Raw genomic sequence first — 25,480 nt, 5'->3', positions numbered from 1 at the left:
TCCCCTGGGGCCATCTCCCTCTCACAGATATTCTGCTTTGGATACTGTTGGGGGAGATGGCTGATCAGGGGAAAGCAGCAAGAGCCAAGTTCGTGGCACCACGGGTGGCTCTGCTGCACAGGAGGGGAGGAAGAGGAATGGCAGGGCTATAGTGATAGGGGATTCAATTGTAAGGGGAACAGATAGGCGTTTCTGCGGCCGCAAACGTGACTCCAGGATGGTATGTTGCCTCCCTGGTGCTCGGGTCAAGGATGTCACGGAGCGGCTGCAGGGCATTCTGGAGGGGGAGGGTGAACAGCCAGTAATCGTGGTCCATATCGGTACCAATGACATAGGTTTAAAAAAAAAGGGATGAGGTCCTGCAAGGTGAATTCAAGGAGTTAGGAGATAAATTAAAAAGCAGGACCTCAAAGGCAGTGATCTCAGGATTACTACCAGTGCCACGTGCCAGTGAGTATAGGAACAGGAGAATAGACAGGATGAATGGTGGCTGCAGGGATGGTGTAGGAGGGAGGGATTTAGATTCCTGGGACATTGGGACCGGTTCTGGGGAAGGTGGGACCTGTACAAGCGGGACGGGTTACACCCGAGCAGAACCGGGACCAATGTCCTCGCAGGGGTGTTTGCTAGTGCTGTTGGGGAAGGTTTAAACTTGAATGGCAGGGGGGTGGGAACCTGAGCAGGGAGACAGAGGAGGGGGAAACAAGGATAGAAACAAAAGACAGAAAGGGAAGAAGCAATAGTGGAAGACAGAGAAAACAAGGGCGAAAAACAAATAAGGCCATAGTGCAAAATAAAACTAAGATGACTAGCAATCTTAAAAAGACAAGTCTAAAGGCATTGTGTCTTAATGCGCGGAGCATTCGCAATAAGGTCGATGAATTAACAGCGCAGCTAGATATTAACGGGTATGATATAGTTGCGATTACGGAGACATGGCTGCAGGATGTCCAAGGATGGGAACTGAACATCCAGGGGTATTCAATATTTAGGAAGGACAGGCAAAAAGGGAAAGGAGGTGGGGTAGCGTTGTTAGTAAAGGAGGAAATCAATGCAATAGTGAGGAAGGATATTGGCTCGGAAAATCACGATGTGGAATCTGTATGGGTGGAGCTAAGAAACACCAAGGGGCAGAAAACGTTAGTGAGGGTTGTCTATAGGCCCCCAAACAGTAGTGGAGATGTAGGGGAGGGCATTAAACAGGAAATTAGAGACGCATGCTAGAAGGGTACAACTGTAATCATGGGTGACTTTAATTTACATATAGATTGGTCAAACCAAATTAGCAATAATACTGTGGGGGAGGAATTCCTGGAGTGTGTATGTGATGGTTTTCTAGACCAATACATTGAGGAACCAACTCGAGAACAGACGATTCTAGACTGGGTATTGTGCAATGAGAAAGGATTAATTAACAGTCTTGTTGTGCGGGTTCCCTTAGGGAAGAGTGACCATAACATGATAGAATTCCTCATTAAGATGGAGAGTGAAGTAGTTGAATCCAAAACTAGGGTCCTGAATCTAAACTGGACAAACAGGGGACTCTCGGGGGGGAGGAGCTAAATACGATTAAAATCACTCAGGAGATGGTACTCAGTAAAATAATGGGACTCAAGGCGGATAAATCCCCTGGACCTGATGGCTTCCATCCTAGGGTCATGAGGGAAGTGGCAGTAGGGATTGTGGATGCTTTGGTGATAGTTTTCCAAAATTCCCTGGACTCAGGAGAGGTCCCGGCAGATTGGAAAACTGCTAATGTAACACCGTTATTTAAAAAGGGTAGTAGGCAGAAGGCTGGAAATTATAGGCCAGTTAGCTTAACATCTGTGGTGGGTAAAATTTTGGAGTCTATTATTAAGGAGACAGTAACGGAACATTTAGATAAGCATAATTTAATAGGACAAAGTCAGCATGGCTTTATGAAGGGGAAGTCATGTCTGACAAATTTGCTTGAGTTCTTCGAGGATATAACGTATAGGGTGGATAAAGGGGAACCAGTGGACGTAGTGTATTTAGACTTCCAGAAGGCATTCGACAAGGTGCCACATAAAAGATTATTACTTAAGATAAAAAATCACGGGATTGGGGGTAATATTCTGGCATGGGTGGAGGATTGGTTATCGAACAGGAAGCAGAGAGTTGGGATAAATGGTTCATTTTCGGACTGGCAACCAGTAACCAGTGGTGTTCCACAGGGGTCGGTGCTGGGTCCCCAACTCTTTACAATCTATATTAACGATTTGGAGGAGGGGACCGAGTGCAACATATCAAAATTTGCAGATGATACAAAGATGGGAGGGAAAGTAGAGAGTGAGGAGGACATAAAAAACCTGCAAGGGGATATAGACAGGCTGGGTGAGTGGGCGGAGATTTGGCAGATGCAATATAATATTGGAAAATGTGAGGTTATGCACTTTGGCAGGAAAAATCAGAGAGCAAGTTATTTTCTTAATGGCGAGAGACTGGAAAGTACTGCAGTACAAAGGGATCTGGGGGTCCTGGTGCAAGAAAATCAAAAAGTTGGTATGCAGGTGCAGCAGGTGATCAAGAAAGCCAACGGAATGTTGGCTTTTATTGCTAGGGGGATAGAATATAAAAACAAGGAGGTATTGCTGCAGTTATATAAGGTATTGGTGAGACCGCACCTGGAATACTGCATACAGTTTTGGTCTCCATACTTAAGAAAAGACATACTTGCTCTCGAGGCAGTACAAAGAAGGTTCACTCGGTTAATCCCGGGGATGAGGGGGCGGACATATGAGGAGAGGTTGAGTAGATTGGGACTCTACTCATTGGAGTTCAGAAGAATGAGAGGCGATCTTATTGAAACATATAAGATTGTGAAGGGGCTTGATCGGGTGGATGCAGTAAGGATGTTCCCAAAGATGGGTGAAACTAGAACTAGGGGGCATAATCTTAGAATAAGGGGCTGCTCTTTCAAAACTGAGATGAGGAGAAACTTCTTCACTCAGAGGGTGGTAGGTCTGTGGAATTTGCTGCCCCAGGAAGCTGTGGAAGCTACATCATTAGATAAATTTAAAACAGAAATAGACAGTTTCCTAGAATTAAAGGGAATTAGGGGTTATGGGGAGCGGGCAGGAAATTGGACATGAAGCTGAGTTCGGATCGGTCAATGCCCTGTGGGTGGCGGAGAGGGCCCAGGGGCTATGTGGCCGGGTCCTGCTCCGACTTCTTGTGTTCTTTAGATTTGTGGTTGGGATCAGATCAGCCATGATCTTATTGAATGGCGGAGCAGGCTCGAGGGGCCGATTGGCCTACTCCTGCTCCAATTTCTTATGTTCTTATGTTCTAAAGGAAATTATGAAAGTATGAGGTGCGAGTTGGCTATGATAGATTGGGGAACTTTACTAAAAGGGATGACGGTGGAAAGGCAATGGCTAATATTTAAAGAACGTGTGCAGGAATTACAACAATTATTCATTCCTGTCTGGCACAAAAATAAAACAGGAAAGGTGGCTCAACCGTGGCTTACAATAGAAATTAGGGATAGTATTAGATCCAAAGAGGAGACATATAAAATTGCCAGAAAAAGCAGCAAGCCTGAGGATTGGGAGCAGTTCAGAATTCAGCAAAGGAGGACAAAGAGATTGATTAAGAGGGGAAAATAGAGTATGAGAGTAAACTAGCAGGGACATAAAAAATGACTAAAAGCTTCGATAAATATGTCAAGAGAAAAAGATTAGTGAAGACAAATGTAGGTCCCTTACAGTCAGAAATGGGGGAAATTATAATGGGGAACAAAGAAATGTCAGAACAATTAAACACATACTTTGGTTCTGTCTTCACAAAGGAGGACACAAATAACCTGCCAGAAATGTTAGGGAACCAAGGGTCTAGTGAGAGGGAGGAACTGAAGGAAATCAGTATTAGTAAAAAAAATAGTGCTCGGGAAATTAATGGGGCTAAAGACTGACAAATCCCCAGGGCCTGATAATCTACATCCCAGAGTACTAAAGGAAGTGGCCCTGGAAATAGTGGATGCATTGGTGATCATCTTCCAAAATTCTATAGACTCTGGAACAGTTCCTACAGATTGGAGGGTGGCAAATGTAACCCCATTATTTAAAATAGGAGGGAGAGAAAAAACAGGGAATTACAGACCAGTTAGCCTAACATCAGTAGTGGGGAAAATGCTTGAGTCTATTATAAAAGATGTGATAACAGAACACTTGGAGGGCATTAACGGGATTGGACGAAGTCAGCATGGGTTTATGAAAGGGAAATCATGCTTAACAAATTTACTGGAGTTTTTTGAGGATGTAACTAGTAGAATAGATAGGGGAGAACCAGTGGATGTGATGTATTTAGATTTTCAGAAGGCTTTTGATAAGGTCCCACACAAGAGGTTAGTGTGCAAAATTAAAGCACATGGGATTAGGGGGAATATACTGGCATGGATTGAGAATTGGTTAACAGACAGAACACAGAGAGTAGGAATAAACGGGTCTTTTTCCGGGTGGCAGGCAGTGACTAGTGGGGTACCGCAGGGATCAGTGCTTGGGCCTCAGCTATTCACAATATATATCAATGATTTGGATGAGGGAACTGAATGTAACATTTCCAAGTTTGCAGACGACACAAAGCTGGGGTGGAATGTGAGCTGTGAGGAGGATGCAAAGAGGCTCCAATGTGATTTAGACAAGTTGGGTGAGTGGGCAAGAACATGGCAGATGCAGTATAACATGGATAAATGTGAGGTTATCCACTTTGGTTGTAAAAACAGAAAGGCAGATTATTATCTGAATGATGATAGATTGGGAAAAGGGGAGGTGCAACGAGACCTGGGTGCCCTTGTACACCAGTCGCTGAAAGCGAGCATTCAGGTGCAGCAAGCAGTTAGGACGGCGAATGGTACGTTGGCCTTCACTGCAAGAGGATTTGAGTACAGGAGCAGGGATGTCTTACTGCAGTTATACAGGGCCTTGGTGAGATCACATCTGGAGTATTGTGTTCAGTTTTGGTCTCCTTATCTGAGGAAGGATGTCCTTGCCATGGAGGGAGTGCAAGAAAGGTTTACCAGACTGATTCCTGGGATGGCAGGACTAACGTATGAGGAGAGATTGGGTCGACTGGGCCTATCTTCACTGGAGTTTAGAAGAATGAGAGGTGATCTCATTGAAACATATAATATTCTAACAGGACTAGACAGACTAGATGCAGGGAGGATGTTCCCGATGGCTGGGGAGTCCAGAACCAGGGGTCACAGTCTCAGGATACGGGGTAGGCCATTTAGAACCGAGATGAGGAGAGATTTCTTCACTCAGAGGGTGGTGAACCTGTGGAATTCTCTACCACAGAAGGCAGTGGAGGCCAAGTCATTAGATGTATTCAAGAAGGAGATCGATATATTTCTTAATGCTAAAGGGATCAAGGGATATGGGGAAAAAGCGGGAACAGGGTACTGAGTTAGATGATCAGCCATGATCATTTTGAATGGCGGAGCAGGCCCCAAGGGCCGAATGGCCTACTTTTGCTCCTATTTTCTATGTTTCTATGAAGATCTTGAAAGAGATTCTTGGTAAACTAAATGCTCAGCCTGTCCAAAGAATGTAGAACCGCAATCATCAAACCCTAAAAAAATGTTGAACTACCCAGAGCCAAAACAGTAGCGTACAAGTCAGAGGAGGCTGTGATCACACTGGACAGGGCCCTGGTCACACTCCATCTTCAGCACTGCGCCCACTTCTGGTCACTAAGAAACAAGAGACATATTCAAGTGCTGGAGGCCGTGCAGAGAAGAGCCTGGAGTCTGATCCCTCAGGTAAAGGTCTGAGTTATGAGCAAAGACTGGAGAAACTAAGACTTTTCGATCTGGAAAGGAGGCGTCTGAGAGGGATCCAAAGAAAAATCCGGAATATTGGTTTAAGTTAAATTGCAAGAGTAGGACAAGGGGACACCAAGACTGCCTACTTCGATCTCCGTAATATTGTCCAACTCCACAACGACCTCAGCCCATCTGATGCTAAAACCCTCATCCATGCTTTTGTTATCCACCTCCCTGAGCTCACTGACCTACATTGACTCCCGGTCCAGCAACGCCTCAGATTTATAATTCTCATCCTCATGTTCAAATCCCTCCATGGCCTCAACCCTCCCTATCTCTGCAACCTCCTCCAGCCCTACAACCCTCCAAGAATTCTGCATTTTTCCAATTCTGGTCTCTTACATATCCCCGATTTTAATCGCTCCACCATTGGTGGCCATGCCTTCAGCTGCCTGGGCCCCAAGCTCTGGAATTCCCTCCCTAAACCTCTCCCCCTCTCTTTCCTCCTTAAAGACGCTTCTTAAAACCTATCTCTTTGACCGAGCTTTTGGTCACCTGTCCAAATATCTCCTTATGTGACTCAGTGTGGAATTTTGTTTGATCGTTCCTGTGAAGCGCCTTGGGACGTTTTACTACGTTAAAGGTGCTATATAAATGCAAGATGTTGTTGACACAGATTCAAACTAACAAAAGTAAATTTGGAACTCATCAGGAAGTCCCCACACAAAGAGATCAACATATGGAATGAACTACCAGACAGAGCAATGGAGACAAATCCTGGAATCATTTCATACAGAATAAGATACTGCAATGGGGAGGTTGCAGGGTCTTTCTGGATGGATGAGTTATGAGGATCTGAAACCCCTCTCCCTTGTTCACAATAGTCTCCTGAATAAAACATGGTTTTGTGAATTTGGGCCCTGGGGCATTTGAAGGGGCGCGGCCCCCTGTCGCGGGCGCGGCCCCCTGTCGCGGGCGCGGCCCCCTGTCGCGGGCGCGGCCCCCTGACCCGGGTGCGGCGTATATGGGCATGTTAAGCAAAGTCATGCTTTTGAAATATACCCAAACCATCTCAGTTTCATTCAGGACACTCATAAATTGAACTAGAAATGCAGTGCTGGAGTCTGTATTTTTTCTAAAATGCTATAATTTCAAAGCTTGCTTTTTATTAATGTAAAGGACTGAGTTATTTTGGTAAATAGCTTGACTATTTACTGCAATAGTGCACCTTCAACAAATCACTTTTTTAACTAACTGTAACTCCTGGGTTTACTGTGGTCGAGCTCGTGTCAGCAACTCAGCTGAAAATCACTACTTTACTTTGGAAAAATGCTCCTTGATCAGCTGAGTCAGCAAAGGGTCACAATCTGAACTTTGTATCATGTGCCTGGTAGTAAAACAATAACCACAATCGGGTTAGTCTGTGCACTGAACCGTCAGCTCAGACAGCACAGCAGTTACAACTGGTGCTCATTTTAACCCTGCGTGTTCCCTTGTGCCTGCTACACTGCAACAACTTGCATTCATACGTAAACATCCCAAGGCCCTTCACAGAAGTGATTATCAAACAAAAATCAATGCCAAGCCGAAACAGGAGATATTAGGAGGGGTAATTAAAAGCTTGGTCAAAGAGATGGTTTTAAAGAGATCCTTAAAGGAGGGGAGGGAGGCGGAGAGGGAGAGGCAGGAGACAGAGGGGGAGAGGAGAGAGCGGTAGGGAGGAGGAGAGGGAGGCGGGGAGGAGAGGAGAGGGAGGCGAGGAGGAGAGGAGAGGGAGGCGGAGAGGAGAGGAGAGGGAGGCGAGGAGGAGAGGGAGGCGAGGAGGAGAGGGAGGCGAGGAGGGGGAGGGGGAGAGGAGGGGGAGGGGGAGAGGAGGGGGAGGGGGAGAGGGAGAGGAGGGGGAGGGGGAGAGGAGGGGGAGGGGGAGAGGGAGAGGAGGGGGAGGGAGAGGAGAGGGAGAGGAGAGGGAGAGGAGAGGGAGGGGAGGGGGAGAGGGAGGGGGAGAGGAGAGGGAGGGGGAGAGGAGAGGGAGGGGGAGAGGAGAGAGCGGTAGGGAGGGGGAGGGGGAGAGGAGGGGGGGAGGGAGAGGGAGGGAGAGGGAGGGGGAGGGAGAGGGAGGTGGAGGGGGAGAGGAGGTGGAGGGGGAGAGGAGGTGGAGGGGGAGAGGAGGTGGAGGGGGAGAGGAGAGGGAGGGGAGAGGCTTAATCCTGTGAGGATTATCCTTGGTCTTTCACTAAATAAAATTTCATTGTGATTTTTGTTGGGATATTTGGGCTAAGTCTTTGAGGGGAGGGGAGGGGCTCTATTCCATGGATAAAATTATAAGAACACGGGCTTAGACTGGAGGCTGTGAAAGACTTGGCAAAAGTGAATTGAATATATTGTGTATTTTCAGGCTGCAGTGTCATCGTGACAGTGTGATTTCATCACATTTTCACATCTGTTCAAATACCCTCTGGCCTCTTGCACATTCCTTACTCCCTTCACTCCACCATTGGCGGCTGTGCCTTTGGCCATTTAGACTCTATGCTCTGGAATTCCTGCCCTAAACCTTTCCGCCTCTCTCTCCTCTCCACCTCTCTCTCCTCCTATAAGGCCCTCTTTATGACCATCTCTTTGACCAAGCTTTTAGTCACCCCTCCTAATATCTCCAAATGTGGCTTGGCATTGATTTTTGTTTGTTTACACTCCTGTGAAGCATCTTGGGATGTTTTTCTATATTAAAGGCGCTATATAAATGCAAGTTGTTGCTCTGTTTTAAATTTGTGGACCTAGTGATGGGGTGGTGTGTGTCCTCACTATGGTTAGTAGAATGGTGACAATGCACTCGCACAATTTGAGATGAGCTGTGTTTCTCACTGTGTCAGTTGTGCGGAGATAGCAATTTGTCCATCAAGCAAAAGCTCAAACCTGCACTCATCAATTGGCTAATGAGGAACCAGTGACTATCTTCCTTGGGGGCTGGGAGGTAAGCACAGTCTCTATGGGATCAAGGTGACACTTCTGGCAGAAGAAGGCTGGAATTGACGCCAAAAGCTGAGTTGGGCAGGTGCAGAGCAGGGTTGATGATTGACCAGTCAGTCTAGCTCGGTAATGGGACCCGAGGGTAGACCCATGGTTCTTCCATGCAGCTCCAGATAACCAGGTAACCCTGAAAGCCAATGCCCGAACAGGTAGGGTGTGATGCCTGTGCTTTGTGCTGCTAGACTCTGTGACCATCAGTAAATCTGCAAATACTTGGGGAGGGAGAGTCACTAAGTCTTGGCTCTTGCCAATCTGTGCCTAAGATCACTGGGCTTGAATGGGACGTGTCCCTATGCCTACAGGGAGATGATGAGTTCTCTACGTTGAGCAAACAATCTACGTGTGAATTTCTCACTACTAATTTTGGCAGTGGTGAAGTGCAGTGATGGGTTTCCTCTCATCAGAGATCTGACTGACCAAAAAATATCAGCCGACCAAACCATGAACAGGGCACGTGTTGCACACCTCTGAACCTTCCCCAACTACTGAGCTTCCTGAGGGACAAGACTAAAAGATAAAACTTCCAACAAGAAAAAGGACTGTAAAATGTCATCCTCATTCCCAAAGATAGCTCACTGAAGCCTCGAGCTACATAGAATTTATGGCATCTAAACAGGCCATTCGACCCAACAAGTCCATGCTGGTACTTATGATCCACATGAGCCTCCTCCCTCCCTACTTCATCTCACCCTATCAGCATACCCTTCTATTCCTTTCTCCCTCGTGTGTTTATCCAGCTTCCCCTTAAATGCACCTACACTATTCACCTCAACTACTCCATGTGGGAGCGAGTTCCACATTCTGACAGTTGACATTATGCCGGTCAGTGCAGGTTTGGAGTTGTAATTCACCTTTCAAATAACTTAACAAAAACCTTCTGAAAATCCAATTCTGTTTGACCCACGTGGGAGCCTTGACCAATCACTTAGTTTCTCCAAGAATCTCTCTAGATTTGTGAGGTGGGACCCGTTGATTTTAAAGTCACACTGATTATGCCTTTTACCCTCTCTGCTCTTTTGGTCTGGGAACTGTCACTTGTGTTATTTTATGAAATGTTTATGATACTACAATATCTTGCATGTGGTGCACTTTCATGGAATAGTTTGTAGGCAGCAGAGTAACTGGACAAATGTATAATGGTCACATCCCATTTGTGAGTTTCACTCATTACTTCAGTGGCCTCCATTGTGGAGATGGTTATCGTGCTTGTCACAAGGCCCTCCTGTCATTACAGTTCTATCTTAGTGCTGTTACGATTTGAGTGCACTGTTTATATTATTGTACAATTTTGATGTGGTCCATTTGCTCCCTGTGTTACAGAGGCCCTGGCTGCAGTGCTCAGTGTAATGCTGATCTATGCTGTAACTATAGGCCTTGTCTATGAAGCTGTTCAGAGGACAATACACCAAGACTTTGAGATCCAAGCAGATGTGATGATCATCATCGCAGCAATTGGAGTTGCCATTAACCTCGTGTAAGTCTAGTGTTTGCTTTAAAGCGCTGCATTATTTTTCTAATGTCACGGGGAGGTGCTCTGCTGGTGTGAACACATTATTCCACGATCCATGATATATTTGCTCCATTTTCCTGGGCAGGTTATTTGTTATTTTAAAAAAAATAATTGTGGATTAATTGGATATATTTTCCGATGTTCAGAGGCCTGTCCTGCGAAAAAAGTTTCTGTTTTGATGGAGGTCTGGTGATGGGAGCTAATAAGTGCCCAGCAGTGTGGGCGCAGGAGTGGGGATTGTGACTCTATCATGACCCAGTGCTGGAGGGGCTGCTGTTAAGAATGCTTCTCAAGCAGACCTCTCTTGGGACTTAATTCAAGGTCGACATTTTCTGCTGCTGGCTGAGGTGATCAGCATTCTAAATTTTTTTTTAACCAGTTACCAAGCAGAATACAAGGAGTGTTTTCAAATTCTCAGTCCTCAAATAGCAACTGGTTTTACCTGCAGTTGGGGATCTTTATGCTGATTTGTACCAGTATAATTAACCCCATTTACTGGTGTGCTGTTTTCTGCTGCCTCTGTTGTTTTGAATTTGGAAATACTGAGTAATATGGAATTCAGTCACTCCAAGTGTAACCACGGTTCAGGTGAACCACCCAGTGTTGCTATAACGAATAAAACAGGATTCAGACTGACCTTTTATTAAGGGTTGGTTTTCAGTTGGTAGCACTGATGTCTCTAGATCAGAAGGTTGTGAGTTTAGGCTGATGCCCCAGTGAAGTATTGAACGAGTCAACGTGTCTTGCTGGAGAAGAGATGTTAAACTGGGGGCCTTTTGCTGAGGTGGATGTTAAAGATCTCCTGACACAACTAAGAGAAGCTCAGCTTGGGAACCCTGCAGCAATATTGTAGAACTACTTCCCGCTGTGTATCTGCCACAATCTGCTCCCTGTAATTGTGCCTTCTGTAATATTTAGGTTCCTGTGGCAGCTTCTTGCTGTTGGGGCTGTTCATAATAATAATAATAATAATAGAGTGGGTGCCCAAACATAGCCTGTGACGCTGTCTGATTGTATGGTGCAAACACAAGTGTTTCACTCTTTCTATTTTTGTGTGTGTTTTTTTTATTTATATTTAACAGAATGGGATTTTTGCTGAACCAGTCCAGTCACTCACATTCCCATTCTCACCGCCCGTCAGGAAGTGTTACACGAGGTGGCCAGGGGAGCTCTCCCCACCATGGTGATAATCCTGGCAGTCTCGCTGTCAGAGCTGCTTTCATCCATGCCATGGGGGACCTGGTGCAGAGTGTTGGTGTCCTGGTGGCTGCTTATATCATTCGGTTTAAAGTACGTATGATCGTCTGTGGCTCGGTACATGATGCATTTAATCTACAACTTTTGCTGCAAAAACACATAATCCTGCCAGATTTATGGGTTCATGGTGAAGTGAGACATTCTCAGTCCAGTCCCTATATCAACATAACATTATTCTTACTTTGGCATTAATTGGCACTGATTTCACAGAGAGGTGATTATACCTGTTGGGAGATAAAAATGTGCTTTTCTGTAGTTTGGATCACAACGGAGTAATGGGAGCTTTACTCCACATCTGGCGTACTACCTGTATCCACATCTGGCGTACTACCTGTATCCACATCTGGCGTACTACCTGTATCCACATCTGGCGTACTACCTGTATCCTGGAATGCTTGACACTGATACTTGGTGTAAATACATAGACATTAAAACATGGAAAAAGGCCATTCGGCCCAACCAGTCTATGTCTGCATTTATCTTCCACACAAGCAAATAGTTCTAATCACATTTACCCATCACCCTTCAAGCACTTTCCCATCATCCACTTCTCCAATCTAAACTTGAATGTTGACATAGTTTCTGCCTCAACCACTAATCCCGGAAGTGAATTCCACGGCCTCACAACTCTCTGGGTGAAGAGGTTTCTCCTGTCCTCAGATTAAATGTAAGAGATTTAGAACAAACACCACTCCCTAAATCCAAATCACTGATGTACACAGTGAACAGGAGTGGCCCTGGGACTGAACCCAGTGGGTCATTTCCACCCTCTTCCAGCCTCTCTGAGAAACAGCTCTTAACTCCTACTCACTGTTTTCCTTTCTAACCAATTTTGAATTCACTTTTCTATCCTCCCCCTAATTTCACACCTCTAATCTTCTCCAGTAATCTCCCATGTGGCACCTTGTCAAAGGCTTTCCTAAAGTCCACGTACTCTACATCCACAGCATTTCCCCATCTATCAGGTCTATTACCTCCTCAAAGAATTCTGTGAGGTTTGTCTTGCATGGTCGTCCCTTTTAAAGTCTGTGCTGGCTCCTCTAACTATTTTCTCTTTATCTAGATATGTGGTTTCATCCCTAAAATGAAACTCTTAAAAATTTTCCCTACCTCAAATGTTCAGCTAACTGTCCTGTAATTAATCGGAATAGTTCTGTCTCCCTGTTCTGCCATTTTTAGGTTTAATGAGTTTGTTGTTCTTTGAAATTTATATAATTTACATATACTATCAGCTAGTCTACTGAGCTCCTCCTCCCCCCCCCCCCGCCTAATTCCTATTGGAATAGTCGAGTCCAGAGGTAACAAATGCAAACTCTCATCCATGCATTTGTTACCTCTAGTTTCGACTATTCCAATGCTCTCCTGGCTGGACTCCCATCTTTCACTCTCTATAAACTTCAGCTCATCTAAAACTCTGCTGCCCGTAACTAACTTGACCAAGTCCCGTTCACCCATCACCCCCTGTGCTCGCTGACCGACATCGGCTCCCAGTCCCACAACTCCTCCATTTAAAAATTCTCATCCTTGTTGTCAAATCCCTCCATGGCCTCGCCCCTCCCTATCTCTGTAACCTCCTCCAGCACTACAACCCTCCGAGATCTCTGCGTTGCTCCAATTCTGGCCTCTTGTGCTTCCCTGATTTTAATCGCTCCACCATTGGCGGCCGTGCCTTCAGCTGCCTCGGCCCTGAGCTCTGGAATTCCCTCCATAAACCTTTCTACCTCTCTCTCCTCCTTTAAGACGCTCCTTAAAACCTACCTCTTTGACCAAACTTTTGGTTACCTGTCCTAATATCTCCTTATGTGGCTCAGCATCAAATTTGTTTGATAATCGCTCCTGTGAAGCGCCTTGGGACATTTTACTACATTAAAGGTGCTATATAAATACAAGTTGTTGTTAGACGTCCTTACACTCCTGCTTTCCTTTTGGGGCTCAAAAACTGGAAATCTCAACTTGGTATGAAGATATTTTCCCATTTCTTTTTCCCCTTCCCACCACCAAAACAAAAGAAAGTGCCCAAGTGGGGTTGGAGGGAGGGAGAGAGGTTGCTTACTAATGCTTGTACCAGTTATTGTCAGCTCCCTGGTCATTCATCACATTGCTGTTTGGGGCACATTGGCTGCTCTTGTCACCTACATTATAGCAACAGCGACTAGGCTGCAAGACAATCCATTGCTCTGGGGTGTTTGGGTGATGTGATAAGGCAGCATCTAGATGCAAATTCTTTCTGTACGAATCTCATGTTTTATTCTCCCCAACACAAGAATCCAGAGGAATAACCTGATTGACAGCCAGCTCACTGACTGTCCAATGAGCTGCTGGCAATGGAAGCCTCAGGTGCGTTGGTGCCAATCACACGACTAGTTCAGTCTCTGACACTAAATGTCGTTTCTACTCTGAATCCTCTTTCATTTTTACTGTTTCACTTTCACAGCCCGAGTACAAGATCGCTGACCCGATTTGCACCTACATCTTCTCCTTTCTTGTCCTATGCACAACATTTCGAATCATGCGAGACACTAGTCTGATCTTCCTGGAAGGTACGAGTTTGAATGCAAAAATAACGATTTTCCATTTAGATACAACTTAAAAAGCAGCTAAAATTTGAGGCCAGAGGTTAGGTTAATCCTGTGCATTAGGTTATAGGCGCATGGGGTAAGGATTTCACTGGCTTTCTGTAAATGAATGTGTGTATGGTGTCACTACTCACAGGGAGCAGAAGGACTCTGAGCTCATGGAGACTTTCTGGGCTGTCGGGAGATGGGGTAGAAGCTTCTCTCCATAGTGAGGGGAGATTTGGAGGAGAGCTTGCTGCAGGCTGTTCTTGTACGTTTCTTCTCTGAATTACATTGACAATGGCATGGAAAGAGGGGACTATCTTTTAAAATAGTCTCTTTTAAAAAAAAATATCAAGTACGCATCTGATTGTCCCTTTGGATGAGATCCAATACATTGTTAGACTTTCCTCCCTCAGGGACTCCGCACAATATCAAAGATTCATTCGATACATTCCTCTATTCAGCTCAAGTACTAAATTGTTTGACCATCGCCCCAATATTCTGTAGTAGAGAATCCTCCATGGAATCTCTCTCCCGACATGTTATTCCCCCAACCGTGTTCCAAATCTGAATCGTGTTAATTGACATCAATCTTCTGATCGCTAATACTGTTCTATTTCACACTTTGCATATTTATTTTGCACGTTACCTCCAGGCCAAAGCTCTAAATGCAATGACCTCTGATCCTTATTGTAAATCGAGCTGCTATGTTTGAAATGTTTAAGGTCCCAGCACAATGAACACAGCCTCAGTTTGCAACAATATATCTCCAGCGGAATGTAAAATTTAACAGCAGTTCCAGGGTGTCCATCAATAGCAAATACCTGGCTCGTACCCAGCAATACAATGTTGACATTTTAAATTCCAATTTGAAATGGGAAAAGTTCAGTTTGATTTAGACTCTGCTCACCACACTAGGGGATAGGAGATTGGGAATACAGCACCAGCTAACCTAGCTAGCAATAACATTAGGTGAGATTCCTGGGTTTTAAGTGGCAGATACTACTGTAAATATCTGGCCAGTTTGAGCTACTTTTAGCCAGTTAAAAACACTTAGTTTTCTAAACAAACAAGTGAACAGGGAAAGATTGTGATCACTGGTGCAGAATTGTCATTTTATACAGTAATTTTAAATATTATATTGAGATGTTCCTCAACCCTAGTGAGATTTATCACATGGTCGGCATTCCCAGACATACCCCAGAGTTTAATTGGACATGAGGTTCTGCAGAATTCCTGAGACTCTGTCTGATAAATAATGTTTGAAGCAAGTCATGTTCGTCAGTTCAAAATACAAACTATGTTCAGGTGTTGCCTTCCATCATGTCTCTTGATCACCAGCCCAGGGCAGACCAGTGCTATTCTGAACATTACCTGTCGTCAGGGTGGAGACTACAGGAAGGACCCGTGTGTTAATGTTCAAAATGTCTGTTGAAGTGTTGGTTGTGTGCAAGAATTGGTTGATGTAACCACTTTGACAGGGAGCAGATCCTTCTGAAACTTCCTGTTACGGAGGCACTGACTATCCTTTCATCGGCTCGTCCATCCTCAGGTACTCCAAGACATCTCGATGTTCATCATATACGGGACGACCTGCTAAAGATTGAAGATGTCCATTCTGTTGAAGATCTAAACGTGTGGTCATTGACTGTGGGCAAAACGGCCGCCATTGTACATTTAAAACTGGGTAAGTACTTTGTACACTGTATCCTAGCACTGGGATTAAACCTGTAGAACAATCTCACAGCAAGGCGGGAGGGGGAGCGGGGAGAGGGGGAGAGAGGGGGGAGGGGAGGGGGAGTGGTGAGCAGGGAGAGGGGGAGCAGGGAGGGAGAGGGAGAGGGAGAGGGAGAGGGAGAGGGAGAGGGAGAGGGGGAGGGAGAGGGGGAGGGTGAGCGGTGAGGGGGACGGAAGGGGGAGCAGGGAGGCGGAGTGGGGAGGGGGAGCAGGGAGGAGGAGGGAGAGGGTGAGTGGTGAGGTTGAGTGGCAGGGGGAGAGAGAGGGGGAGGGGGAGGGGGAGGGTGAGGTTGAGCGGGGAGGGAGAGGGAGAGGGTAAGCGGGGAGGGGGAGTGGTGAGGTTGAGCGGCAGGGGGAGGGTGACCGGGGAGGGGGCGGGAGATGGTGAGCAGGGACGGTGAGGGGGGAGGAGGTGAGGGGGGAGGAGGTGAGGGGGGAGGAGGTGAGGGGGGAGGAGGTGAGGGGGGAGGGTGAGTGGGGAGCTGGAGGGGGAGCAGTGACAGTGAGGGTGAGTGTGAGGAGAAGGAGGTGAGGGTGAGCGGGGATGGTGAGGTGGTGAGGGGTGAGGGGAAGGAGGTGAGGGGAAGGAGGGGGAGTGGTGAGGGGGGAGGGGGAGTGGTGAGGGGAAGGAGGGTGAGGGTGAGTGGTGAGCTGGAGGGGGAGCAGTGACGGTGAGGGGGGAGCAGTGACGGTGAGGGGGGAGCAGGGACGGTGAGGGGGGAGCAGGGACGGTGAGGGGGGAGCAGGGACGGTGAGGGGGGAGCAGGGACGGTGAGGGGGGAGCAGGGACGGTGAGGGGGGAGCAGGGACGGTGAGGGGGGAGCAGGGACGGTGAGGGGGGAGCAGGGACGGTGAGGGGGGAGCAGGGACGGTGAGGGGGGAGCAGGGACGGTGAGGGGGGAGCAGGGACGGTGAGGGGGGAGCAGGGACGGTGAGGGGGGAGCAGGGACGGTGAGGGGGGAGCAGGGACGGTGAGGGGGGAGCAGGGACGGTGAGGGGGGAGCAGGGACGGTGAGGGGGGAGCAGGGACGGTGAGGGGGGAGCAGGGACGGTGAGGGGGGAGCAGGGACGGTGAGGGGGGAGCAGGGACGGTGAGGGGGGAGCAGTGAGGGTGAGGGGGGAGCAGTGAGGGTGAGGGGGGAGCAGGGACGGTGAGGGGGGAGCAGTGAGGGTGAGGGGGGAGCAGGGACGGTGAGGGGGAGCAGTGACGGTGAGGGGGGAGCAGGGACGGTGATGGGGGAGCAGGGACGGTGAGGGGGGAGCAGTGAGGGTGAGGGGGGAGCAGTGAGGGTGAGGGGGGAGCAGTGAGGGTGAGGGGGGAGCAGGGACGGTGAGGGGGGAGCAGGGACGGTGAGGGGGGAGCAGGGACGGTGAGGGGGGAGCAGTGAGGGTGAGGGGGGAGCAGTGAGGGTGAGGGGGGAGCAGGGACGGTGAGGGGGGAGCAGGGACGGTGAGGGGGGAGCAGGGACGGTGAGGGGGGAGCAGGGACGGTGAGGGGGAGCAGGGAAGCCGAGTGAGGATTTGGACCGACAGGTTTTTGGGCAGACGGACACAGCTCAGAGACGGCTTATAATTTGGTTGTGCCATTTCTATAGATCTGGTCACGAATCTAAGCTGCTGTCAGAACTAGTCTGGTTTCAGCAGAAAGAATTGAGTGCTCGTTTTAGTGGAGACAATAATAAAGTGCTGACATCAGTCTGAATGTAATGGTGTGCGTTTGTGACCCGTCAGTCCCTAAACCAATTTATGGCTTTGCCTTCTTTAGATTATATGGTCAATTCTCCTGTTAATTGTTCTTGTTTTCAGTGCCTTCCTGCTGGCTGCTCGATTCTGATTGATATTCATGTCTGTTTAGTTCCAGAGAGTTGCTCGAGATGGGAAGATGTTCAATGCAAGGCTCGGCAGGTGTTACTCTGTACCTATGGCATGCACCAATGCACTGTACAGCTGCAGGTCTATAAAGAAGCTGTCAATAACATTTGTACTAAATGCAGGGCCTTGGATTCTTAGGGGCCTGAACTCCAGTTTGGGAGAAGGGGAAGAAAATCTACTCAACAAACTGCTCAGAAAATCAGAGGATCAGCATGTGCATTAGAACTAGTGCCTTTTATACAAATTACAAAGCGGCATTTGAAAATCTTATCAGAGCAACAGTACTCAAAGAAAGAGCAGGCAACTCTGAAATCACTACACCGTTCACCCTGATGTCACACTCACTCTCATCACTGCGTTATGAAGACCTCACCCTCAGCTCCTCACCCTCAGCTCCTCACCCTCAGCTCCTCACCCTCAGCTCCTCACCCTCAGCTCCTCACTTTGAAGAACTTTTTGCTCCTTAATTGTTCTTGATCAGTTCAGACTTGCCAGAATCATCCTGCAAGTTGCAGGTTCGTTCTTGAATTCACCAGAGTATCTGTGAGCAGCATTATTGATTTTCTTCAGAGTTCACATCAAGCTCCACATGCCTTTGAACTTTCCATTTACTGCAAAAACAATTTTATTTTAGCTATTGAGATCTTTTTTAGGATTCTTATTGACTTGATTTACCAGCGATTTAGGGCTTCACAGTATTAACTACATATCCTGGGAACTGAGAGGCCGTGCGGAGAATTGCTGAGTGAAGTGGCTGCAGAGATAGTGGATGCATTGGTTGTGATCTTCCAGAATTCCCTGGATTCTAGAATGGTCCCAGTGGATTGGAAGGTAGCAAATGTAACCCCACTATTCAAGAAAGGAGGGAGAGAGAAAACAGGGAACTACAGGCCAGTCAGCCTGACATCAATCGTTAGGAAAATGCTGGAATCCATTATTAAGGAAGTGGTAACAGGGCACTTAGAAAATCATAACATGATTAGGCAGAGTCAACATGGTTTTATGAATGGGAAATCATGTTTGACAAATTTATTCGAGTTTTTTGAGAGTGTAACTGGCAGGGTAGATGTGGATGTTGTATATTTGGATTTTCAAAAGGCATTCGATAAGGTGCCACATAAAAAGTTGTTACACAAGATAAGGGCTCATGGGGTTGGGGGTAATATATTAGCATGGGTAGAGGATTGGATAATGGACAGAAAACAGAGAGTAGGGATAAACAGGTCATTTTCGGGTTGGCAGGCTGTAACTAGTGGAGTGTCGTGAAGATCAGTGCTTGGGCCTCAGCTATTTACAATCTATATTAACGACTTGGATGAAGGGACTGAGTGTAATGTATCCCATTTTGCTGATGATCCAAAATTAGATGGAAAGTAAGCTGTGAGGAGGATGCAAAGAGACTGCAAAGGGATATAGACAGGTTAAGTGAGTGGGTGAGAAGGTGGCAAATGGAGTATAATGTGGGGAAATCTGAGGTTATTCACTTTGGTAGGAAGAATAGAAAAACAGAATATTTTTTAAATGGTGAGAAACTATTAAATGTTGATGTTCAGAGAGATTTGGGTGTTCTCGCACAAGAAACACAGAAAGTTAGCATGCAGGTACAGCAAGCAATTAGGAAAGCAAATGGCATCTTGGCCTTTATTGCAAGGGGGTTGAAGTACAAGAGTAAGGAAGTCTTACTACAATTGTACAGGGCTTTGGTGAGACCTCATCTGGAGTACTGTGTACAGTTTTGGTCTCCTTATCTAAGGAAGGATATACTTGCCTTGGAGGCAGTGCAACAAAGGTTCACTAGATTAATTCCTGGCATGAGAGGGTTGTCCCATGAGGAGAGATTGAGTAGAATGGGCCTAAACTCTTTGGAGTTTAGAAGAATGAGAGATGATCTAATTGAAACATATAAGATTGTGAGGGGGGGTGGTGACAGGGTAGACACTGAGAGATTGTTTCCCCTGGCTGGAGAGTCTAGAACCAGGGGGGATAGTCGCAGGATATGATTTAAGACTGAAATGAGAAAGAATTTCTTCACTCAGAGGGTTGTGAATCTTTGGAATTCTCTACCCCAGAGGGCTGTGGATGCTCAGTCATTGGTTATATTCAAGGCTGAGATCGATAGATTTTTGGACTCTGGGGGAATCAAGGGATATGGGGATCGGGCGGGAAAGTGGAGTTGAGGTCGAAGATCAGCCATGATCTGATTGAATGGCAGAGCAGACTCGAGGGGCCGAATGGCCGACTCCTGCTCCTATTTCTTATGTTCCAAGCTCTGAAGAGGTTTAATAATCCTTGAGTTTGTGACTGCTACTGTACAATCAGTCTTAATGTTAACCTATTTTCAAAGTATTACTTTTGGATCAATTCGACATCTAAAAGTGTATGTGTATATGATCTATATCTATATCTATACCCATCTATGTGTATATATGTGTGTATATCTCTCTATATATGTACCCCTTTGCATAGAGCCCTCTATACAGACATACAGGCACTTTTTTAGATGTCAAATTGATTCAAAACTAATATTTGGACTGTATAATGTGTGAGGCCCACCAGAGTCTCACTGTCCTGTTTGTTCCACTGAGTAACCTTGTTTTGTGAGTGTGATCATTTAAACGGATATTTACTCTGTCGTGTCCTCCTTTCCGTCCACTGATCTCGGACAGATTTTTGTTGTGTTTGTTGGTCCGGCTCCGCCTGGTTAAAGTTTCACAGAAACTTCGCACAAATTTACAGCAAACATTTTGTACTGTGATCGTTTTGGAGCCGAGCCGTTTTACACCCGTCTCCAGACAGAGGGGGGGGGGATTGAGGGGGTACGGGGGGAGAGAGTGAGTGGGATGGGGGCGGTGGGGGGGGGGGTGAGGGGGATGGGGGGGTGGGACGGGGGGGTGAGTGGGGTTGGGGGGGTGAGGGGGATGGGGGGGGTGGGACGGGGGGGTGAGTGGGGTTGGGGGGGTGGGGGGAATGGGGGGGTGGGACGGGGGGGGGTGGGGGGGTGGGGCAGGGGGAGTGGGACGGGGGGGTGAGGGGGGTGAGTGGGGTGGGGGGAATGGGGGGATGGGATGGGATGGGGGGACGGGGGCGGGGGGGTGAGTGGGGTTGGGGGGGTGGGGGGAATGGGGGGGTGGGACGGGGGGACGGGGGCGGGGGGAGCGAGCGAGCAATGTGTGTTCGGTGATGTCACGGTTCGTGATCCCTCAGTTGATGATTTTGATGAAAATCTTTCTGTGCTTCGAGCCCTGAATTAAATGATGTGGAAAATGTGTCTTTGAGCAGAATGTTCTGTACTGAAGTTACAATAAAGCTGAGTTTAGATCGTAATAAACAGATTTTATATAATTCCTTCATCTTTTAAGTTCTTGGTGAAATTGAGGCTCAAATAAATTGAAGAGACCCCGTGGGCATTATTTGAGGAGCGGGGGGTCGGGGGGTCGGGGAGCGGGGGGTTGGGGGGTCGGGGAGCGGGGGGTCGGGGGGTCGGGCAGCGGGGGTCGGGGAGCGGGGGGTCGGGGAGTCGGGGGTCAGGGGTCGGGCTCCTGGTGTCCCGGCCGACACTCACCGAACACATCAAAACACATCGTCTGCTCAGTTTCCCGTTGCTGTTTCTGGGATCTTGCTGTGTTTCCCACAGAACAATGACTTTTGCTGTAAAGCACTTTGGGACGTCCTGAGGAGGTGAAAGGTGATAAATAAATGCAGGTTCTTTCCTTATCTTTCAGTCAAAGCCACGTACCAGAAAAATTCCACGACACTGAGTGTGGGGGGGTGGGGGGGGGGGGGACACTGAGCCTGGTGTTGGGGGGGGGGGGGGACACTGAGCCTGGTGTTGGGGGGGGGGGGCGACACTGGGTGGGGGAGGGGGGGCGACACTGGGTGGGGGAGGGGGGGCGACACTGGCTGTGGGGGGGGGGAACACTGAGCCCGGGCTGGGGGGGGGAAGGGGGAAAGGGGAGGGGACACTGAGCCCAATGGGCTGGGAGTTTATTCAAATGCCTGGAGTTGTCCTGGTGGAACAGAAGGTTCACCAGACTGATTCCTGGGATGGCAGGACTGTCGTACGAGGAGAGATTGGGTCGACTCGGCCTGTATTCACTCGGGTTTAGAAGAATGAGGGGATCTCATTGAAACATATAAAATTCTGACAGGGCTAGACAGGCTGGATGCAGGGAGGATGTTTCCCCTGGCTGGGGGGGGTCCAGAACGAGGGGTCACAGTCTCAGGATACGGGGTAGGACATTTAGGACTGAGATGAGGAGAAATGTCTTCACTCAGAGGGTGGTGAACCTGTGGAATTCTCTACCACAGGAGGCTGTGGAGGCCAAGTCACTGAATATATTTAAGAAGGAGCTAGATAAATTTCTAGACACAAAAGGCATCAAGGGGCATGGGGAGAGAGCGGGAATATGGTATTGAGATAGAGGATCATCCATGATCATATTGAATGGGGGAGCAGGCTCGAAGGGCCGAATGGCCTACTCCTGCTCCTGCTCCTATTTTCTATGTTTCTTTGTCCACAAAGTGAATGTCGTCTCCCACATTCAGAGGTTGTGTGACGGAGAGAATTCACCGGGCACAGGTGAGGAAGTCACCAGCTTTCTCTTGAATCCTGTACATTACGTGAGACAGGGGCTCCGTTAATCAGCAAGGAGGAAACTCCTGGTTTAAATTATCACAACAGCACCTGATTCTATTCTGTAAATCCATCCCACTGTGTTCTACCTCTGGTTAGTTGATCGAAGATTCTGTCTGACAAACTTTATTTCACTGAGCTCCTACAGATTAAGTAGATGATTGAATTCCACACTAATAAATCCAATGGGAAATTCAGGAGAAACCTCTTTACCCAGAGAGTGGTGAGAATGTGGAACTCACTCCCACAAGGAGTGGTTGAGGCGAATAACAAAGATACAATTAAACAGATAAGGGAGAAAGGAGTAGAAGGATATCCTGATAGGGTGAGATGAAGAGGGGAGGGAGGAGGCTCGTGTGGAGCATAAACACCAGCATTGACCAGTTGGGCCGAATGGCCTGTTTCTGTGCTGTACATTCTATGTGCACAATTCTAAAAGGGGTACAGGAACAGAGAGATTTGGGGGTACATGTGCACAAATCACTGAAGGTGGCAGGGCAGGTTGAGAAAGCGGTTAAAAAAGTATACGGGATCCTGGGCTTTATAAATAGAGGCATCGAGTACAAAGCAAGGAAGTCATGATGAACCTTTATAAAACACTGGTTCGGCCACAGCTGGAGTATTGTGTCCAGTTCTGGGCACCGCACTTTAGGAAGGATGTGAAGGCCTTAGAGAGGGTGCAGAAAAGATTTACTAGAATGATTCCAGGGATGAGGGACTTTAGTTACGTGGATAGACTGGAGAAGCTGGGGTTGTTCTCCTTGGAACAGAGATGGTTGAGAGGAGATTTGATCGAGGTGTTCAAAATCATGAAGGGTCTAGACAGAGTAGATAGAGAGAAACTGTTCCCATTGGCGGAAGGGTCGAGAACCAGAGGACACAGATTTAAGGTGATTGGCAAAAGAACCAAAGGTGACATGAGGGAAAACTTTTTTACCCAGTGAGTGGTTAGGATCTGGAATGCACTGCCCGAGGGGGTGGTGGAGGCAGATTCAATCATGGCCTTCAAAAGGGAGCTGGATAAGTACTTGAAAGGAAAAAATTTGCAGGGCTTTGGAGAAAGGGCGGGGGAGTGGGACTAGGTGGATTGCTCTTACATAGAGCCAGTGCGGACTCGACGGGCCGAATGGCCTCCTTCTGTGCTGTAACCTTTCTATGATTCTAAGATTCTATGATAATTCTATGATGTAGTTTCTTGGCACTTGTCACATCACTAAACTGAAATTCAACAGGGGGCTGGTGAGAGGCCTCACTGTCAGACTGGGTGGAGTTGTTGAGTGGGGTCTCATGGGGACTCACGGGGCCTCATGGATCATGGGGGTCACACGGTTTACGGGGACTCCCGGGTCTCATGGTTGAAGAGGTTGAAGTGTTTGCTAGTGCTGTTGGGGAGGGTTTAAACTAATGTGGCAGGGGGATGGGAACCGATGCAGGAAGTCAGTGGGAAATAAAGTGGTGACAGAAACAAAAGGCAGTAAGGGAGAGTGTACAGAACATGACCGGACAGATGGTCTGAGAAAGCAGGGCAAAGACCAAGGGAAGTCTAGATTAAACTGCATTTATTTCAATGCAAGAAGTCTGATGGGCAAGGCAGATGAACTCAGGGCATGGATGGGTACATGGGACTGGGATGTTATAGCTATTACTGAAACATGGCTAAGGGAGGGGCAGGACTAGCAGCTCAATGTTCCAGGGTACAGATGCTATAGGAAAGATAGAGCAGGAGGTAAGAGAGGAGGGGGACTTGCGTTCTTGATTAAGGAGAACATCACGGCAGTAGTGAGAGGGGATATATCCGAGGGTTCGCCCACTGAGTCTATATGGGTAGAACTGAAAAATAAGAAGGGAGAGATCACTTTGATAGGATTGTACTACAGACCCCCAAATAGTCAACGGGAAATTGAGGAGCAAATATGTAAGGAGATTACAGACAGCTGCAAGAAAAATAGGGTGGTAATAGTAGGGGACTTTAACTTTCCCAACATTGACTGGGACAGCCATAGCATTAGGGGCTTGGATGGAGAGAAATTTGTTGAGTGTATTCAGGAGGAATTTCTCATTCAGTATGTGGATGGCCCGACTAGAGAGGGGGCAAAACTTGACCTCCTCTTGGGAAATAAGGAAGGGCAGGTGACAGAAGTGTTAGTGAGGGATCACTTTGGGACCAGTGATCATAATTCCATTAGTTTTAAGATAGCTATGGAGAATGATAGGTCTGGCCCAAAAGTTAAAATTCTAAATTGGGGAAAGGCCAATTTTGATGGTATTAGACAGGAACTTTCAGAAGTTGATTGGGAGAGTCTGTTGGCAGGCAAAGGGACGTCTGGTAAGTGGGAGGCTTTCAAAAGTGTGTTAACCAGGGTTCAGGGTAAGCACATTCCTTATAAAGTGAAGGGCAAGGCTGGTAGAAGTAGGGAACCTTGGATGACTCGGGAGATTGAGGCCCTAGTCAAAAAGAAGAAGGAGGCATATGACATGCATAGACAGCTGGGATCAAGTGGATCCCTTGAAGAGTATAGAGATTGCCGGAGTAGAGTTAAGAGAGAAATCAGGAGGGCAAAAAGGGGACATGAGATTGCTTTGGCAGATAAGGCAAAGGAGAATCCAAAGAGCTTCTACAAATACATAAAGGGCAAAAGAGTAACTAGGGAGAGAGTAGGGCCTCTTAAAGATCAACAAGGTCATCGATGTGCGGAACCACAAGAGATGGGTGAGATCCTAAATGAATATTTCACATCGGTATTTACGGTTGAGAAAGGCATGGATGTTAGGGAACTTGGGGAAATAAATAGTGATGTCTTGAGGAGTGTACATATTACAGAGAGGGAGGTGCTGGAAGTCTTAACGCGCATCAAGGTAGATAAATCTCCGGGACCTGATGAAATGTATCCCAGGACGTTATGGGAGGTTAGGGAGGAAATTACGGGTCCCCTAGCAGAGATATTTGAATCATCCACCGCTACAGGTGAGGTGCCTGAAGATTGGAGGGTAGCAAATGTTGTGCCTTTGTTTAAGAAGGGCGGCAGGGAAAAGCCTGGGAACTACAGACCGGTGAGCCTGACATCTGTAGTGGGTAAGTTGTTAGAGGGTATTCTGAGAGACAG

General features: G+C 47.4%; 1 protein-coding gene across 1 annotated transcript in view; it reads left to right on the top strand.

Annotated features, from left to right (window-relative positions):
- slc30a4 (solute carrier family 30 member 4) overlaps nucleotides 1-20,509 on the top strand; it is a 30,531-nt gene extending 10,022 nt beyond the window's left edge. Inside the window, exons 3-7 of the mRNA XM_067971204.1 lie at nucleotides 10,130-10,283; nucleotides 11,402-11,609; nucleotides 14,011-14,116; nucleotides 15,687-15,821; nucleotides 17,727-20,509. Coding sequence (XP_067827305.1) covers nucleotides 10,130-10,283; nucleotides 11,402-11,609; nucleotides 14,011-14,116; nucleotides 15,687-15,821; nucleotides 17,727-17,881 — 758 coding nt within the window. The 3' untranslated portion in view covers nucleotides 17,882-20,509. The remainder of the gene's footprint in view (nucleotides 1-10,129; nucleotides 10,284-11,401; nucleotides 11,610-14,010; nucleotides 14,117-15,686; nucleotides 15,822-17,726) is intronic.
- The last annotated feature ends 4,971 nt before the right edge of the window (nucleotides 20,510-25,480 follow it).

Source organism: Heptranchias perlo, chromosome 34, assembly GCF_035084215.1.
Source record: "Heptranchias perlo isolate sHepPer1 chromosome 34, sHepPer1.hap1, whole genome shotgun sequence".
NCBI lineage: Eukaryota > Metazoa > Chordata > Chondrichthyes > Hexanchiformes > Hexanchidae > Heptranchias > Heptranchias perlo.
This window is presented reverse-complemented; position numbering and strand designations above follow the sequence as displayed.